The following is an 18,441-nucleotide window of genomic DNA, read 5'->3' on the forward strand; positions in this document are numbered from 1 at the left end:
TATGTGAATGGGGTAATTACCAGGAGAGGGCACCAGGCCCCACACCTTCAGGAAGTGAGAGTATATCTTCCCTGTGTCTTAGTACTTGGCACAAATTGTCCACAGCAGCGCCAAAATGAGAAAGAATAGACAGGTATTTTCCTGTAACACTATTCTACTTTATCTGTTTTCTTCAATTCCTCCGCCTTGCATTTTAAGCCCATTCTCAACTTTCAACCCAATCCAAGGAGGAATACACTTTCCTTCGCCTGATTGCATTACTTACTTTATTAAATTCATTTACTTATCTAATGACTTAATGCCATTGCATATCTGCTTTGTAACAGGTGACATGCTACCCAATGAAGATGCAAAATTCATCCACCTGCTCTATCAATATTGGTTGCTTACAAAGTCCCACACATCAAGCTGCTTGCTGGAAATAGAAAGATAACTAAGACACAGTTCCTGCCTGGAACAGAGTGAAAATTCAACACTTTCTTGTTGAATAAACGAGTGTCTTAAAGGAACTCACAGCCTTGGTTGGGGAAGGGGGTAGTAAGCATTCGATGATTATAAGCAGAGTCAAAAAGGGTATCCTGGGGAATGTCTGCAGGAAGGGAGGCCTTGAGAGACCAAGAAGTTGTTCCTGCAGACACATCTGCACGGAGACCTGGATCATGAGCTGAGTTAGCTGAGTGGGTGCTGTGAGTCAGAAGCAAGGGTCTGTAGGCAGCACAGAGGGCATCTGCGATACGCAGGATGTGGGGAAGGGAATGAACACTGGAGAGGCTGCAACTGGGGACAGAGGAGAAGTAAATCAGTGTAGTTAGGATTAGAGGGACTAAGCTGGAAATTTTTACATGGGATAGAACGCAGATCAAGTTGGGTTATGGAGTTGTAAGATCTTGTTGCTGTCTACCTGCATCATTAGAGGGCCATGAAGCTGTTTTGGAAATGGTGTACCCTACTCCCGTTCATATTCCATTGGCAAGAACTAGTCATTGTGGTTCGATACGCTGCAAAACAGCCCAAGAGAGGTAGTTTAACTGTGTCTCCAGGAAGAAGAGACATTTTTTTTTCTGTGGTGATGGCTAGAACCCCAGAGTTTTTAGTGAGTGGGCAGATGGAGAACTGGGCAGGCATCTTTGTTCCCAGCTCATCCAATGTACCAGGCAGTGGCTTCCAGGGAGGTCTGTGGCAGACAACTTGGAATTTGGGAAAACCTCTGGAACAGCACTGGTCTGTCCAAGGCACTTCAGGCAATCTGTAGAATGCAAGATCTTTTCTTCCTAAGGAGGTGTGGAAGTTGCAGGTTCAGATTATAGAAAGAGATGGGTTTTGAGTTAGAGATTGTCAAGAACTATGAAGGATCTGAGCTTTTCACCTTTTAGCTTGCAGGCTAAAACATCAACTTGTTACGGATTCATGGATACTTATAGACATGAGACGTCTGGTCAGAGATAAATGACTGTATACTTCACAGCAACAGCAGTGGTCAGAGTGTCAGCACTTATTGTCACCAGTTCTCCAGTCTCTGTTCCCACAGGATGACACTACAGGAAAGAAGTGACACCTGCTAGCTTAGAACGTGGATTCAGGGAACCTGAGCCTTTTATAAGGGGCAGTAAACATTCTTACTCTTTATTATGGAGAATGACACTATCCCTTTCTTCCAAAGCAGGAAGTCATTTTCTCTTTGCCCTGAAGAGAGTCACTATCTATTATCAAGAGTTACTCACTTTCCACATATCCTCAAAAAGATAGTCTCAAACAATGGCATCTAAGCCTCTCTGCTTGCAAGATGTACAAAAATGAGAGAGACACTTGGAAAGCTACCATCCAGCAAAGACAGGTTCCTTTTTAGCAAGACAGAACATTCTTTAGACAGCAGCTCCCTTTGCTGGACTGGAACGGACCCTTCTCCTCCTGCTCTCTGGATACCAGTAGCCCCAGGGTTCAGTCCTCAGAGCATTCCCCAATTTACACTTACTTACTTGGGTGATTTCTGTCAGCCTTGTATCTTTGAACACCATCAGTCTCATATTGTCAAATACATGCTGATGGTCCCTAAATTTAGTTTATGCTTGCACATTGCCCTCACTTCCAGTCTCGGATAAAAAACTGCCTATCTGGCATCTTCACTTGCTGACTTCTGAGGCATCTCAAATTGATTGTGTTCTTGATTCTCATCCACGTGAAGCCTGCGCCCTCATCTATCAACCCCCTTCCAGTGCAGAGTGCCATTGGCTCAGTTGCTCAGGCCCAAACCTCCCTCTCTTTCACATCCACAAGCAACCCCTAAACATAGTCTTTTCTAAATTCATCCTCAATCTGACCTTCTTTCTCCTCATACATCACCAACATCCTGGTTCCAACCACCATTGTTTTAGTCCTTGCCAATGGCCATAAATTCCTATTTTGCCCCATACAACTGTAACGTATAGAGCAATCAATTATTCTCTTAAAATTAAAACTAACTATCATTCCTCCTTTGCTTTCAGCCTTCCAATGACACTCCCATGTGTCTAGAATAAAATCGTGGTCAAGATCACATATGATCTGAGCTCTGCCAAATCAGATCACCACCCCTCTCCCTTCTTATACTCTGCTTACTCTGAAAATGCCTAGCATTGGGTCTTTCTCAGGGTGTGTTCACTGTGATTTGCTGTCCATCATCAAGGACTCTGTCAGATGACAGGGAATGAGGAAAAGCCTCATTGACTATCTTAAATAAAACAGCAACAATCCCTACCCCTTTCTTTTTATTTGGTTTTGTTATGAGGATACTTCAAAAAATGTGTGGAGAATGAAATTAAAAATATTAGTGTATTTGGCACAAAACAATTTGAATCCATGCATACAAGAGGTCTTCAAAACTTCATGGATAATGCATATTATGGGGGAAAAAGTATGTATGTATTTCCAAAATTTTTGCACCAAAATAAGCCTATCTCTAAATTCTATTTTTCCACATACTTTTTGAAGTATCTGTATATTTTTCATAACACTGATTACTGATTTTCAGTCTGATCTCTCCCACTGTCCTCCAGCCTAGATGTGTTACGTAAGTCAAGAACTTGATTTTGTTTACTGACAAAACTTTCTGCTTGACAAATTATATTGAGCACGAAGTAATTGCTGAGTAAGTACATGTTGAATGAATAGATGGGTGAATGAATGAATAATAGCTAATACTAGATTTAAAAATTGAGACAGTATCAGGGACACAAATAATGTGTGTCTTAATCTTTCTTGTTAAGCTAAACAGGCTTCATATAACTGTATTTCCCTCCCAAAAGGCGTATTTTCTAACATATTAATTAATTCTGGATTCTCAAGACGGGATTCTTGCCATATTCTTCCAGGTTCTAATGTATCATGAAGCTCAAAATTGAACCTCAGCTGCTGAGAAGAACTTACACAGTCTATAATTAGTTTTCTTCTCTGCAGGTTTCATGTGTTTGCCTAGAAACACACTTTTAAAAGATAATCTCCTAGGACATAAGTGCAGCCACAAAGAGGCTTGTCTAAGAGCAGACAGTTCAGAAAACGACCAAGTAAGTATTGGATTCTTACCTATTTGCAGTTCCTACAAATCCCAAAACAACTTGCTGAATACGCTGGGATGGGGAGGGAGCTAAAGGGGTGACGATGACTGTATATGGATTTTTGAATGGTGAATCTTTTATTTAACAAATAAATCCCTATCTCCTATGTGCCAGGTACCCATGTGAGTTAGAAGCTGTAACAGCACCTTGGAAAGAGAATTTGGTCCCTATACTGAGGAATTCAGAATCTGTGAACCATTATTTCTGTTTCCAAACTTGCTGTTGTGAGATCATCTTATTCTGTTATAATTTGATTTTCACATATTGTATCTATTTCTGATATCCCTTTTTAAATTTATTTAGTTATCTTTAATTTATTTGAAAGGCAGCAAGAGACAGAGACAGACACAGAGAGATATTCCATCCTCTGGTGCACTCCCAATTGATTGTAGCAGCCAATGCTGGGCCAGGCCAAAGCCAAGAGCCTGGGTCTCAGTTGGGTCTTCCACATGGGTGGCAGGCACCGAAGTACTTGAGCCATCACCTGCTGCCTCTCAGGGTGTGTATCAGCAGGAAGCTGGAATTGGGAGTGGGGCTGGGATGGGGACCCAGGCACTCCAGTAAAGGATATGGGTGTCCCAAGTGGCCTCTTAACACTGTGCCAGTGTCTGCTCATAGTATCACATTTTAAATACAATATATTTTTATGGGAAAATATCTTTCATCCAATTTGAAAAACCCAGTGTTTTACTTTCCCTAGCCTACCTTCTAATTTGATCGGAAAAAATTTATTTTTATTTTTCAGAGTTCATTTCCATTTTCTGCAAAAGATTTAACAATGGAATACAAAAATCTCAGGTATTTTCATTTATGAGCTCCTTACATATAACTTAAATACTTGAGTTTCATTTCACATAGTTACTATTCACATTAAATGGAAATTATTGTAGACACAATCATACTTGATTTGCTCTGACATTTCATTAATCAATATTTCACTACAGATCTTAAACTTTCTCTGGACTACAGAGAGACTAACAGAATTTACACAAAAATTTCTTCTGAATGAATTTCCCCACCTTCTTGGTGATCGTACACCTGCCTTCCTTATAAGGAGAACAAGGAAGTAAATCATGTTGAAGTTGCTTTCAAATACAGCTTTTCTTCTTTACCTGTCCAGGTAGCCTCTGTTTTCATTTCAGTCTTAATGAAAACTTCTTAACTTACATCTCAAGTTTCTTTTCAAAGCAGCGTAAGTAGTATTTAAATTTTGCACTGCAAGAAAGAAAGACTTTCACCGATATTCCGCTTTAGTCTTGTAACATGGAAGGTAATTCATTTTTTAATCCGTCTGCACAGCGAGAACTGAAGCGAATGGGGATTGAACTGCTTTGCCTGTTCTTTCTATTTCTGGGAAGGAATGAGTGCGTACAAGGTAAGACCTGAGTTCTCTGTAATGTTGCTTTCGTGGTGTGCTTGACAAACCTGTCATTTGGCTCAGAAACTAGATCTGAAGTCATTTTTTATTTGATCTGTTTGACTGCTCTTTTGCCACGGAGAGAACACTTTAACAAATTGCAGGCAAACACTGAGCTGTTCCCACAGTGAATGCTCCAGGCTTAAGGTAAATAAATACAAAGGTTGCATAGACATTTTAATAAGGAGAATTAAACAGCATTACTGCACAATGAGACTTCTCAATGCCACCGTGACAACCATTTTGGAAACGTTTCTAGTTTATTGTATAAGCCTTTTCACTTAGGAGTAATCTTGCGGGACAAAAAGGATTTATTTCAAAAGCAGAAATATCACATTTAAGAGTGAAGTGCGTTTTATGAGTGTAAATAATTTTAAAAATTTATGTGTCATAGAGTGAATAAAAATAATTAGCATTCTGTACTTGTGAATGCTTAGATATTTACATACCATAAGAAAAAAGAATAATTTTTCTCCTATAAGACATAGTTTCAATGGGATAGATATAAAATATAAACTCTCAGGTGAATTGCTAACATTTGGGAACTGATCTGTAAAGACTGAAACAGACTTTGTTATGGTTTTATTCAAATAATTTAAGAGGGGTAAGTCTCATAAACAAAATGAATGAAAGTGTTCTTAACCCTTTGTTTCTTGCTGGGTGGAACACAGGTGGCTGTGCCCTGGGAGGTGCAGAGACCTGTGAGGACTGCCTGCTCCTTGGACCGCAGTGCGCCTGGTGTTCTCAGGAGGTAAGACAACTGACCTCAACCTGTTTTTAAAAATTATATAGTTACACATATGTTAATTTCCTCAGGGTTGGCTCTGCTAATGTCCTGCCTATTGGAGGATTATATGGGAAAAGCATATCAAGAAAGGACAATATAAGCATTGGTGGTTCAAAATGCCATTCATACAATCACTTTGAAAACTTATTTGTGGAAGGGGTGGATGTCATGTTATTTTGAAAAGGGACTTAACTCAGAATTATTTATTTAAAAGAGGTTCCTCCTCTTATTTTAAAGTCATTTCTAACTGATTATATCTTATAGTGGAGCCCTCTAAATAATCAGAAATGATGGAGGTGATATTTCCTAAAGTCAAACACATTTGACATTATATATAATATTATACATTATTGCATTCCATCTCATAAGCAAGATCCTTCCTGAACCATTGCTAAGTTCTAAGAGAAGTGTTTGGGGTAAGCATTACTGTTCAGATATGGTCTACTTCTTTTAAAAATTACATTTTCATGACCTGAGTGACTATATCACACAGATAACAAAGCCCCAAACAGCCATTCCTTATCTGGTCAAACTGAAAACTATGTGAATGTAGTTTGAAATTGATTGGGAAATATATAACAAGACATCCAAAGTCACTGCCTGTCCCGTTACCCCATAGAGCAATTTGTCAATGACTCATGGAAAAGGGATATGCATTAGCTTTCTGGATCTTAAAACAAGTCTCTGCCCACTGGATCTCATAAACAGAATTGAAACATAAATCAAACCATACAAATGCCAAGTTCAGCAAGAGCTGAGTAGCATGCTCAATGGGAAACAAAGCTAGACCTGGCTCCTACCACACCAATGCCTTGACTGCCGAGGCCGCAGAATTCAAGGAAAGTGTGCTTTTGTGAGCTCATATATCAAAAGCAGTATATTAAAACATACAATGAGGGCAAAATTCACATTTGAGGGGATATTGACTCTCTTAAAAAGACAGAATGGAGTCAAAGACATAATACGAATCAGTCTAGAATTTTATTTAAGTGCACTGTTTTAGCATTCGTTTAAGAGAGGGTCCTGTGTTACCATGGATAGCTTTACTTGCGGATGACACTTGAGAGTCAAATTATGGTCAAAATTTAGGTCAGATTATTTTTTTTTTTTTTTGACAGGCAGAGTGGACAGTGAGAGAGAGAGACAGAGAGAGAAAGGTCTTCCTTTGCCGTTGGTTCACCCTCCAATGGCCGCCGCTGCAGCCGGTGCACCGCGCTGATCCTGGCAGGAGCCAGGAGCCAGGTGCTTTTCCTGGTCTCCCATGGGGTGCAGGGCCCAAGCACCTGGGCCATCCTCCACTGCACTCCCTGGCTATAGCAGAGAGCTGGCCTGGAAGAGGGGCAACCGGGACAGAATCCGGCGCCCCAACCAGGACTAGAACCCGGTGTGCCGGCGCCGCAAGGTGGAGGATTAGCCTATTGAGCCACGGCGCCGGTTTAAATTTAGGTCAGATTATTTTAAGAAGTCACTCTAAGAGTCAAAGTAGCTATCAGGATATTAACTGAGATAACTGGAGCAAAAAGCAAATTAAGTCTTCGTTTACAGCAGATAGAAAGTAAATTCCTTGGTTAACATCACCTCTGATCCTTTGGTAAAGGCTGTGAGTGCAAGGTCACTGTGGTGAGGGGGAGTCTCAGGCCTCCAGCAGCCACTGTTAGCCTTTGTAACACCCTGGGAAGTTGGAATTCGCCATGCCTGCCCCAGAGCCTCAAATATGCATAGGCAAAGACCAATAAATAAGTAGTAGTCTCACAAATCAATTTCAGAAGAGATGTTACTTTTCTACTCAGTGAACAGCAAGAGTAGTTTAGAATTCTAAAGGGTAAGGAAAAAAACAGACACATTGGTTTGGTGCTCTCTAAGCGTGAGAATCCAAGTTCAACTTTGCCTTCTGCCAGTCCTAGGGCAGCCCTGGTTATCAGATAAGACAGTATTTATCCCCCAGTTCCAGCTCCGTGGTCTGGGTATTGCAGAATTGCAATGGCCACATCTCTGCTGGGAGACACAGTATCTCACTGCCCCTGCTATCCGGGTTTATCAAAAGGGGCCTGGGAAACCCCTGAGTCCTACCTAGAAAAGGAGACTTTAAAACCATCTTCTCTTTTACTTCCCGTCCGTACTTCCAGAACACGTCATGACTCTGAGTTTAAAGCCCCCAAGATGTCAGTCATCATGAAGTAATACTGTTACATGAGAGTAACACACCAAAGACCCAAACTGGTGCAGGGAGCTCGATAAGGAGATGTCGCAATCCCTGCCCTAAAGGAACAGGCAGAAAGTCTCTTTGTCACTAGCATTTGTAGCAGACACACTAGAGAGCTTGGATAGTCTTAGAATCCCAGTGACCCACAGGTTGTCCTGAACAGACGCATTCACAGGATGACACCAACTCTAGGAACCCAGTGATCAAGGCTCTGACTCCACTTTTACTCCCAATTTTACTGGCATACTTCTCCAGGTATTCAGCCATCACTTCACTTTGGACCTATAAACAATGTCAGTCATGGGAAGATGTGATAGTACGGCAAGATGCATGACAAGCATATCAAAATATGTAGTTGCTGGAATTCTTTTTCTCTTTACTGTATTTTTTTTTCTTTTTTAGAACTTTACCCATCCATCTGGAGTTGGTGAAAGGTGTGATACCCCGGCAAACCTTTTAGCTAAAGGATGTCAATTAAGCTTCATTGAAAACCCTGTCTCCCAAGTAGAAATACTTAAAAACAAGCCTCTCAGTGTAGGCAGACAGCAAAATAGCTCTGACATCGTTCAGATTGCACCTCAAAGCTTGATTCTTAAATTGAGACCAGGTATGTTATAACAGAAGAAAGGGGACCTCTATTCTGTGTTGGCTCATGTAAACCAATCTAATGTCTTCTGTGGTAATACTTGCTGCTACTACACCAACATATCTTGTACCATATTACAGACCATTGATTATTATCACACAAATTTCTTATTCTTAGGAAAACAGAAAATTGCTTGGTTAACTTTTTTTTTTTAATTCACAATGGCCATTTGCACCCAAATATGTTACTAAAGAAGTCTTCTCTAGTGGGAACCATTTGAATTACTGAAGTGTTGTTAAGGCTTGCCTTACTTTCCTCAAGAGCTGTAGTGTAGATTTTAACTCCCTCTTATTTGGTTTTCTTTTTCTCAAACGACACACAAAAAAATTCAGCTTATCTCCCATCTAAATGGATGCTAGTTCTCCCAAGGAGATATAAAATGTCCTAACTTATACCTCCTTCAGGTATGCTAAACTCACTGCTGAAATATTGTCAGCGGCTCATTCATGTCTACACTTTTTCACGCTGTTCATGAAAGTGCATGAATTTTTTCAGTAAGTTCTAATTGAAGTGAGACAGCCAGCTGGCCCAGTGATTGGTTAGTCACAAATATATATCTCAGTGGGTTTTTATGGATTTGCTTTTCCTGCTGGGGCTTTGCAGGTGGTGAGCAGACTCTGCAGGTGCATGTACGCCAGACTGAGGATTACCCAGTGGACTTATATTACCTCATGGATCTCTCTGCCTCCATGGACGACGACCTCAACACAATCAAAGAGCTGGGCTCCCTGCTTTCCAAGGAGATGTCTAAATTAACCAGCAACTTTAGACTGGGCTTTGGCTCTTTTGTGGAAAAGCCCGTCTCCCCCTTTATGAAAACAACACCCGAAGAGATCGCCAACCCTTGCAGGTAAGTAAACGATTCCTTGGCATCTCTGTGCACTGATTTTCTGTAGAGATACCCTGCTCTGAGGGCACTCGCCAGGAACTTGCTACCGCCCTGGCATTTCCCTCAGCTGTTTGGGTCTCAGCAGTTCTTTGCAGCCAAGGTGGGGTCATTTTAACTCTATGGCTCTGCTCTTGCGTTCCCCTAGGATCTGCAGTGTCTGCCTCTGTGCTGGCTACTATGGGTCAAACCAGGGTTTTCCTTCCGTAGACCAGAGAACCCAGTCTTTTGCTGTAGGTTCACTGGATTGTGCCCAGCCCCCAAGCCCTTCGATACTTCCTGTATTTAATGACTGTGCTTTCTGAGGCTATTTGACAGTAACCTATACTTTCTCATTGTCTGTCTCCACTGTCTGACTTCTGCCAAAATAATAATTGTTGCAGCTTTCTCTGACGTACTTTGGGAAATGTGGGTTCTCTTATTGCTTGGAAAAGGCCTTTGCAGCCTTCACTACTATTAAATTCAAAAGGAAATGAGGCATTTGCTCCATTATAACATGCTATAATCAGCTATTAACACCATGTATTATGCAGGTGATGGTTGAGGTAAATTGCTTTGTGATGGCTTACCTGTACATCAGTGATATGTTCAAAATCAAATTATTTAATAATCTTCTATTGAAAAAGAACTACCATTTGTTCTGTGCCAGACCCTGTGCTCAAGGCTCTACATAAGATGGCCTCATTCAGCCTTCACTGTCACAGCAGGTTAAAGCAGGCTTCATGAGCCCTATATTCAGAGGTAGTAACAGAAGTTCTGAGAGGTTCGTAATATGCAGGAGGCCGCATGACTCTCCAGTGATCTGTATTGAGATTTGGCTTGATCCGAAGCCAAGCCTGGTATGTGTGAAGTGTATAGGAAATGATTTTCCAAATACATGTTAGCTTTTCATAATTTTATAAGCCAAAGGCATCCACCTGTATAATAAAAAAATAAAGTTGTAACAATGCCATTTAAAGATATTTCGGGGCAGTTCCCAACCATAATCTAACATAACTGAAAATAACTAAGAAAGGAATTTATCCCTGATTCTAACTCTGAGGGGTTATGTTTGGTTACAAGTGGCTTAGAGAGATGTTTTTCTCTCATTTACATCAAACAAGTCCACAGAAAGGCAATTTAGGGCTAGCAATTCAGCAGTCTTCCTGGACCATAAAGATAAAATCTAAGTGCCAACAACAGGCGGGGCCCTTTCTACCACTCAAATTTTATCTTTATGATCCAAGAAGTCTACTGGGGTGCTATTATCACTTCTTCATTCCTGGCAGGAAGAAAGGAGGAAAGGGGAGAGGAGACAGACCAAAAAAGGGGCACCATCTTTCTCCCCCTCATGAACTTTTTTGATGTTATAATTGACAAGCCCTAAAATGCGCACAGAAGTGTTGAGTTTGATGAATTTTGGCAATTGAACACACCAATGTAATCCACACTCAACACGTGATGCCCAATGTTTCCTCACCTCAGAAACCTCCCTCATGCCCCATGACAGTCAGTTCTACTTCTTCAGAGGCAACTACGTTCTGCTTTCTATACTTAAGACTGAATTTACCTACTCTAGGATTTCACATAAATGGAGTAATACAGTGTGTAGTACCTTGTGTCTGATTTTGCTCAGCATAATATTTTTTGTATTTATTCATGATCATGTCTGTATCAAGAGTTTGTCCCTTTTTGTTTTAATTGATACTCTATTGTATGGATTTACTACATTCTGTTTATTCATTCTCCCATTGATGGACATTTGAGTGTTTTCCGTTTTTTGCTATCATGAAAAATGCTGCCATGATTATTTGCATATAAGTCTCCATACAAAAATGTTTTTAATTTCTCTTACATAGATACCTAGACTGGTATTGCTGAATTGTATATATGTCCTTTTCATTTTTTTAAAGATTTTGCTTATTTAAAGATTTATTTATTTATTTGAAAGTCAGAGTTACACAGAAAGAGCAGAGGCAGAGAGAGAGAAACAGAGAGAGGTCTTCCATCCAATGGTTCACTCCCCACATGACCGCAATGGCCAGAGCTGCGCCAATCCAAAGCCAGGAGCTAGGAGCTTCCTCCAGGTCTCCCACGTGGGTGCACAGGCCCAAGGACTTGGGCCATCTTCCACTGCTTTCCCAGGCCATAGTAGAGAGCTGGATCAGAAGTGGAGCAGCCGGGTCTTGAACTGGCGCCCATATGGGATGCTGGCGCTTCAGGCTAGGGCGTTAACCCTCTGTGCCACAGCGCTGGCACCTCTAAGAGTTTTTTTAAAATATAGTCTGGATATAAATTCTTTGTCAAATACGTTTTACAAATATTTTCTTCCAGTTTATTTCTTGTATTTTTATTTTGTTAGCAATGTTTTTTTATCAAGTAAAAGTTTTTAATTTTGATAAGGTACAATTTATAAATGTTTTATTTTATGCTTAGTAAATTTGTTGTTTTAAAGAGTTTTTGCTTACCCTAAGGTCACAATGATCTCTCCTATGATTTCTTCTAGAATTTTATGGTTAATGCTGCTACATTTAGGCCAATGATTTCATTGGCTTTGTATTTGGAGTAAGGGGAAAAAATTATCTAGGTTAATTTTCTGTTCCAATATAGCTATCTAGGTGTTCTAGTACTATTTGTCAAGGAAGAATTTCCTTCCAACATTGAATTATCTAGATGTCTTTGTTAAAAAGCAATTGAGTGTTTACATGTGGGTCCAATTCTGGAACTTCTGTCCTATCTCACTGATCCAATGAATATACCCATGTAACTACTAATACCTCCCTGTTTTGCTTACTGTTGCTTTACAAAAATCCTGCAATCTTGTTCTTTGTGTTGGATATCCTAGATCCTTTGCATTTCTATATGAATTTTAGAGTCACCTTGGCAATTTCTTCTAAAAATAAGCTGATATTTTGATTATGAGTTCATTGAAACTGAAGACCAATTTGGGGAGATTGGGCATCTTGAACATATTGAAACTTCAAGTTATTTCACATGACAGGTATCTTCATTTATTTAGACCTCATTTAATTTCTCCAATTGATATTTTATTGTTTCCAAAGAAGAGTTCTAGTGTATATTTTTCCCCTAATTCCTAGGGATTTTTAAAATTACATTTTTCCAATGGCTTGTTGATAACATAAAAAATGTAATTGATTTTGTGTTTGCTTTGTATTCTGCAAACTCAAAAAAATTCTCATTAATTCTAGTCTGATTTTTGTAGACTCTTGGCTGTTTTCTATGTACAAAATCATGCTATCTGTGAATAACAACCTCCTTCTCTTCAATATCTATGCCTATTTTTTTTGGTTGCCTCATTGTGCTGGCTAGGACCTCCAGTGTAATTTTAAATAGAAGTGGTGAGAGAGGACAGCCTTGGTGTGTTCATGATATTATGTTCACTACGCTTCAATTCTCACCATTAATTTATATTGTTAGCTGTTTTTTTTTTTTTTAATTTCCTTTGTAGAATCAAGGAAGTTGCCTTCCATTCCTTATTTTGTTAAAGGTTTTTTTTTTTAAATTATTAATGGATATTGAATTATATTTCCCCAGTTCAAGCAGTTTTGCCAGAAACTTTACCCAGAGTCTTAGACTTGATTCTCATTGTCCCAAACTAAGTTACACCTGACTGCAGCTAGTGGCAAAGGAAATACACGCCGCTCCAAAATTCAGAATTTGTGAGTAAGGAAGGAAAGCAGATACTAGAGAGGTCTCCAGCAGTTTCTACAACACTGAACACAGATTTCCATCAAGTGTTTTAATGACTTGTACCCTTGAAAATACTGTATAATAAATAGTAAGGTTTGATTATTAACTATTATTTGATTAATTTGTAAAAGGAAATAAGCTTAGTTCTTTTCTTTTTTAAAATGTGATCCTCCCCTAGGGGAGTTTCTTTCCATTTTTTCTTTTTTTTTTAAGATTTATTTACTTATTTGAAGGCAGAGTTAGAGAGAGGCAGAGGCAGAGAGACAGAGAGAGAGGTCTTCCATTCGCTGGCTCACTCCCCAGATGGCCACAATGGCCTGAGCTGCACCAATCCAAAGCCAGGAGCCAGGAGCTTCCTCCGGGTCCCACACAAGGGTGCAAGGGCCCAAGCACTTGGACCATCTTCTACTGCTTTCCCAGGCCTTAGTAGAGAGTTGGATAGGAAGAAGAGCAGCTGGGACTTGAGCAGGCACCCATATGGAATGCTGGCACTGCAGGCGGCAGCTTTACCTGCTATACCACTGCGCCAACACCCAAGCTTGGTTCTAAACAATCTCTTTATTATCTGATATAAAAGCATTTTTAAGGTTTCTTGATCTTTTTAAAATAATAAATAGTGTACCTGTCTAAAATGCATATTTATTACTTTGACATAGTATGTGTCCTTCTCCTGCAATGAACTTCAGTACAAAGACAAGAACAATTCCATCTAGAATGACAGTGTGCTACCTCTGCCTTGGGGTGTGTTTAAAATCATCCTTCCTGTTACAGGTACAGATAAGATGCAGTGTAATAACTCCATGGGAGACAATCAGTAGAGAATGTTATCAGGAAAAAAAATTAAAATTAACAAGGTTGGAAAGCTTTGCAAAATTGGCAGCCTAGCATCTTGACCTAATGGTGAGGCCCTGTCCTTAATCAAATTTTAGGGAGTAAATCAATAGATGGAAGATCTCTCTCTCTCTTTCTCTCTCTCTTTCTCTCTCTCTGTTTTAAATGATAATAAGCTTATTAATCAGGCTTCTAGAAGATGAAAGCAGTATGGCTCTTATGTCACTCTGTCATTCATTCATTCATTGGCTCAACACTAATTTACTGAGCGGCAACTATGTACCAAGCATTGGTAGCACAAACAGAAAGATCTGGTCCGCGCTCTCAAAGGAGCAGCAGTTTTCTGGGGGAGCCAGCACATGACATGGCAAGGGGGTGAGTCCCAAGGGGCTTCAAAGGCAGCCCTGGATCAGGCAGCCCTGATTCATCTGGGCACTCATAATGCAGCTGTGGGTGGGTAGGTTCACCCCTCAAGTGTACAGTTGCTTCCTTTATGCTTTTGGAATATCTAGACTGATCACACAGAGTAACTGTAAGGCTTGGCTGAGACAAGGAACAGGAACATCGAGCACTGGGCCTGACCATGAATGATGAGCTCTCAGTAAATAGTAGGTGCTTAGCAGCAACAGAGTGTGCGTGCGGAGAGAGCAGAGCGCCGCACAGGGCACAGCATGTGGGGCCCCAAAGGAAGATCATGTAGTTGATCTCTTGGGGGCTCAGTGAATTCTATTTCCCAAGGGCCCTCCTGTCATTCTTGCTGGCGAAATTTACCATCAGAGTTGCTAAATCGCAAGCTTTTTGTTTTTGTTTTTGTTTTTTCTGCATGGTTATGTTTTCCTTTTCCCTGACTGCCCTAATTCTCTCAGTTTCTCTGTCCAGATAGCACCACTCCTCCCACACAAGCACACACGGATCAAACTAAACCCCAAAAGTCAATCTTTTGATTGAACTAAACTTTATAATTATAGCATAAAACCGTCCGTATTAGGAAGACAGTGAGAAGTCAGAGGGAAGAGCCACAGAATTTTTGTGACCTGGGTTTAAGTCATAACCTTGGGCAAACAATGGGCTCTTTGAGCTCGGTCTCTTTCCCTATAAATGGTCATGATAGTGACCCCCTCTCTCCCCAGGGAAACCACAAGAGCTGAATGACTCAGGATATACTAGAGATTCAAAAAAAGTATCAGTTTTCTTCTTTCTCTCACTAACACTTATTAACGTTTCCCTAGTTGCTGGAATCTAGTGGTCCTGAAGCACTTCACATCTCAAGCCTGCCTTATACTTAAAAATTAAGATCCCCGAAGCTTTAGTTTACATGGGTTATACTCAAGTGTACCTGTCAATAATCACCATATTAGACAGCAAAGCTGAAAGCAAGTGGAAACATTTGTTGATTCATCTAGTAATTAAAATCAAAAACCCATTGCATACGACTATAACATGCTTTTAATGAAAAATAACTATTATCGAAACAAAAACAACTCAGAAAGTTTTCTGTTCTAAAATAGGGTTGCACTCTCACATTTTCACATTTTTATAAGTCTTTTAAGCATCTGCTTTAATAGAACATAGCTGGATCTTGTACCTGCTTCTGCACTTAAAACCGTTACAATCGTTTTTACTTGAATTCCATGAGGAAAGTCAAACCTCACATAGAAATTTAGTTGGAAAAAAGAGAAGCATCTAACAGCTTTTTCCAGTGACTAAGGACATTCTTCTTTGATATTACACTGAAACAAGACAGGTAAAAGTCAGCCTCAATGTGGAATGAAAAACAATATCAATGCATGCTTCATACTCTGTTACCTTAACATCCATCTCCCTGTCTGTGTATGGCTCTTTTACCAGTGTTTGATTTTGTAATATGATGCTTTGGTCATTTGGAAAATATCGGCTCACAATTCAGAATGTCCAAATTCCATGAGCCAATATTAAAAGCTCAGATTTATCAATATCACCACCAATCTCATTAGAAAAGTCGAAGTATTAGGAAGTACTGGGCATATTGTTAATTGCGTGAGGAGCAGATGAAAAATTTCCAAAGTTATAATTTTGAGTCACCTTGAGCTCTATCATTGGCAGCAAACACTGGTAGGTGTTTACCTTGAATGACAGTCTCACTTTGTTCACGTGGAAGAACACGTATGCCCAATACTTAAGCTGGAATAATAGTATGGCTGTCAATCATTCTTTCATATTAAAATGGTGCTTTGTGAAAGAACCAGGTCAGCCCAAGCAATCACATGAATGCTTTTTTCTCTATCAACTTTGTACTTTGGTGTGCGACAAAAATGTTCCATGTATTTTTTCCCATGCATGGGAAAAAAAAATCCATGCATTCAAAGATGCAAACTTCATACAATTAATGATGTTTACTGCTTCATCAAGGATAATCAAGTGAAACTAGAATTTGTGTTTATTATGGTGAATTCTGGCTGATAAACAAAGAAGAGGACGACGAGTACAGTTTTGCGCTAGTGCAGTTTAGAACTCTTGTTTGGTTTGTGCTGAAGCACCAACAAGTTTATTCACTGCAGCTTTCATATGGTTAGTGCAAGCGACAAGGGAAAGGACAGCTTCGCATTGCTGTGAAATAGTTTGGACTTCAAGGCCTCCAGTGAGGTCTCAGACTCCCACAAGTCTGCACCACACTCTAAAAACCACTCTTTTAATCTAATCTCTAACACCTTTGGAACAGCTGGTTTATTTTCATTGCACAGGGGGTCACTAAAAATTGATTTCACCCTGGAAGAATGCTGAAAGTGCTTTACATTTTTGCTGCTGTCCAAGATACAGAAACAAGCAAACATGTTTTCTTTTTTTTTTTTTTTTATTTATTTTCCTTCAAAGAGTTACACAGAAAGAGAAGGAGAGGCAGAGAGAGAGAGAGAGAGAGAGAGAGAGAGAGGTCTTCCATCCGATGGTTCACTCCCCAGATGGAGCTGCGCTGATCCGAAGTCAAGGGCCAGGAGCCTCCTCCAGGTCTCCCATGTGGGTGCAGGGGCCCAAGGGCTTGAGCCATCTTCCACTGCTTTCCCAGGCCATAGCAGAGAGTTGGATCGGAAGAGGAGCAGCTGGGACTCGAACTAGCGCCCATATGGGATGCTGGTGCTTCAGGCCAGGGTGTTAACCCACTGCACCACAGCGCCAGCCCCGAGGAATTTTCTTAAAACATCCTTCCACATACGCTGTGATGTTTGTTTAGTAAGGGATTCACTGTAGTTCTGCAAAAGAAGAAACTGAACATCAAATGTACACATAACAATATGAGTAAACTATAGTTTTTTTAATTGCAACTAGTAAGCTCATGTGAAAACACAGACGTAAAGGAGAAAATGGAAATCATTTCTAACCCCACTCAGAAGAAAATGATGTTAGCTTTTGGTCTATATCAGTACAGCTTTATTTTATAGATTTTTTTCAAAATTATAACAAAAACTGAAAATGATATTCCTTTATATTTTGTTTTCTAATTATCCTGCATTTTAAATGCAAACCTATTGTCTAGGGACTCAAAATCAAGTCATTTGGTGAGAAACATCTACTTCCTTCCATTGCTATACCAAGAGAGCATCAAGCAAAGGCAAGCATGTGTTAGAAAAAGGACTGTGACTAAAACAGTGGCTGTCTCCACTCAAAATTCCTGCTGTGACCCATCTCAGACATTTTGCTTTGTTCTAGCTATGGGCTCCCATCAGATGTTTATTATAATTTCATATCCCATTGAGTTATATTAATATAATTATAATTATCTTATTTACAGATGCAAATTTCTTACAAAAGATAGATAGTTCTTTGGCTCTGTGTTATTCTGGTACAATGTGAACCAACAGTCCTGAATAAAAGAAAGAACAATTTCCAAGAATATTTGGAACCCAAGGACAATGGCACACTGAATGCAGTTGTATACTTTTTATCTCACGTACTCTTCCCAGCAACTTTGTGAAATAGGTATTATTGCTATGCCCATTTTATGTATGAGGCCACTGAGACCCACCAGTGTTAATTCACTTGCCCAAGGACAGATAACATTCAGTCCCTCTATTCTAAATATAACACATTTCTACCACTCTACATCTACTTTAAGCTCTTTAGGGCTAATTGGAACAAATGCAAAATTATTGCTTTTAATAGGCTATTTTTAAAAAGCATTAGACTTCTTCCTCCTATCACACTTTAAAATAGCTCTCATACTTGAGGATGGGGGAATTTGTATAAAATGTATTCAAGGTGCATATCCAAAAACATTGTAACCAAAACACATACTACAAAGACAAAATTAATATGATGAGTTCATCAAATTAAATTAGAGAATAAAAATTATCCTAATAAGAAAATGAACAAAGGATATGAGCTGGCAATTGACAAAAATGGGAAGCATAAATCGGCAA

At 39.7% G+C, this 18,441-nt stretch overlaps 1 protein-coding gene across 7 annotated transcripts in view; it reads left to right on the forward strand.

Annotated features, from left to right (window-relative positions):
* The window catches only part of ITGB6 (integrin subunit beta 6), a 158,961-nt gene that overhangs the window by 63,993 nt on the left and 76,527 nt on the right, over nucleotides 1–18,441 (forward strand). For 2 of the 7 annotated variants that reach the window (XM_017342884.3, XM_070070781.1), the window contains 7 exons: nucleotides 3,433–3,539; nucleotides 4,336–4,388; nucleotides 4,535–4,710; nucleotides 4,890–4,965; nucleotides 5,679–5,758; nucleotides 8,400–8,604; nucleotides 9,247–9,493. In XM_017342884.3, the coding sequence (XP_017198373.2) occupies nucleotides 4,905–4,965; nucleotides 5,679–5,758; nucleotides 8,400–8,604; nucleotides 9,247–9,493 (593 nt within the window). In that variant the 5' untranslated portion in view covers nucleotides 3,433–3,539; nucleotides 4,336–4,388; nucleotides 4,535–4,710; nucleotides 4,890–4,904. Of the gene's footprint in view, nucleotides 1–3,432; nucleotides 3,540–4,335; nucleotides 4,389–4,534; nucleotides 4,966–5,678; nucleotides 5,759–8,399; nucleotides 8,605–9,246; nucleotides 9,494–18,441 lie in introns of those variants that run through there. The other 5 variants (XM_051849508.2, XM_017342883.3, XM_051849510.2 and 2 more) reach the window with 3 other exon arrangements.

This window comes from Oryctolagus cuniculus, chromosome 3, assembly GCF_964237555.1.
Source record: "Oryctolagus cuniculus chromosome 3, mOryCun1.1, whole genome shotgun sequence".
NCBI classification, from domain to species: Eukaryota; Metazoa; Chordata; class Mammalia; order Lagomorpha; family Leporidae; genus Oryctolagus; species Oryctolagus cuniculus.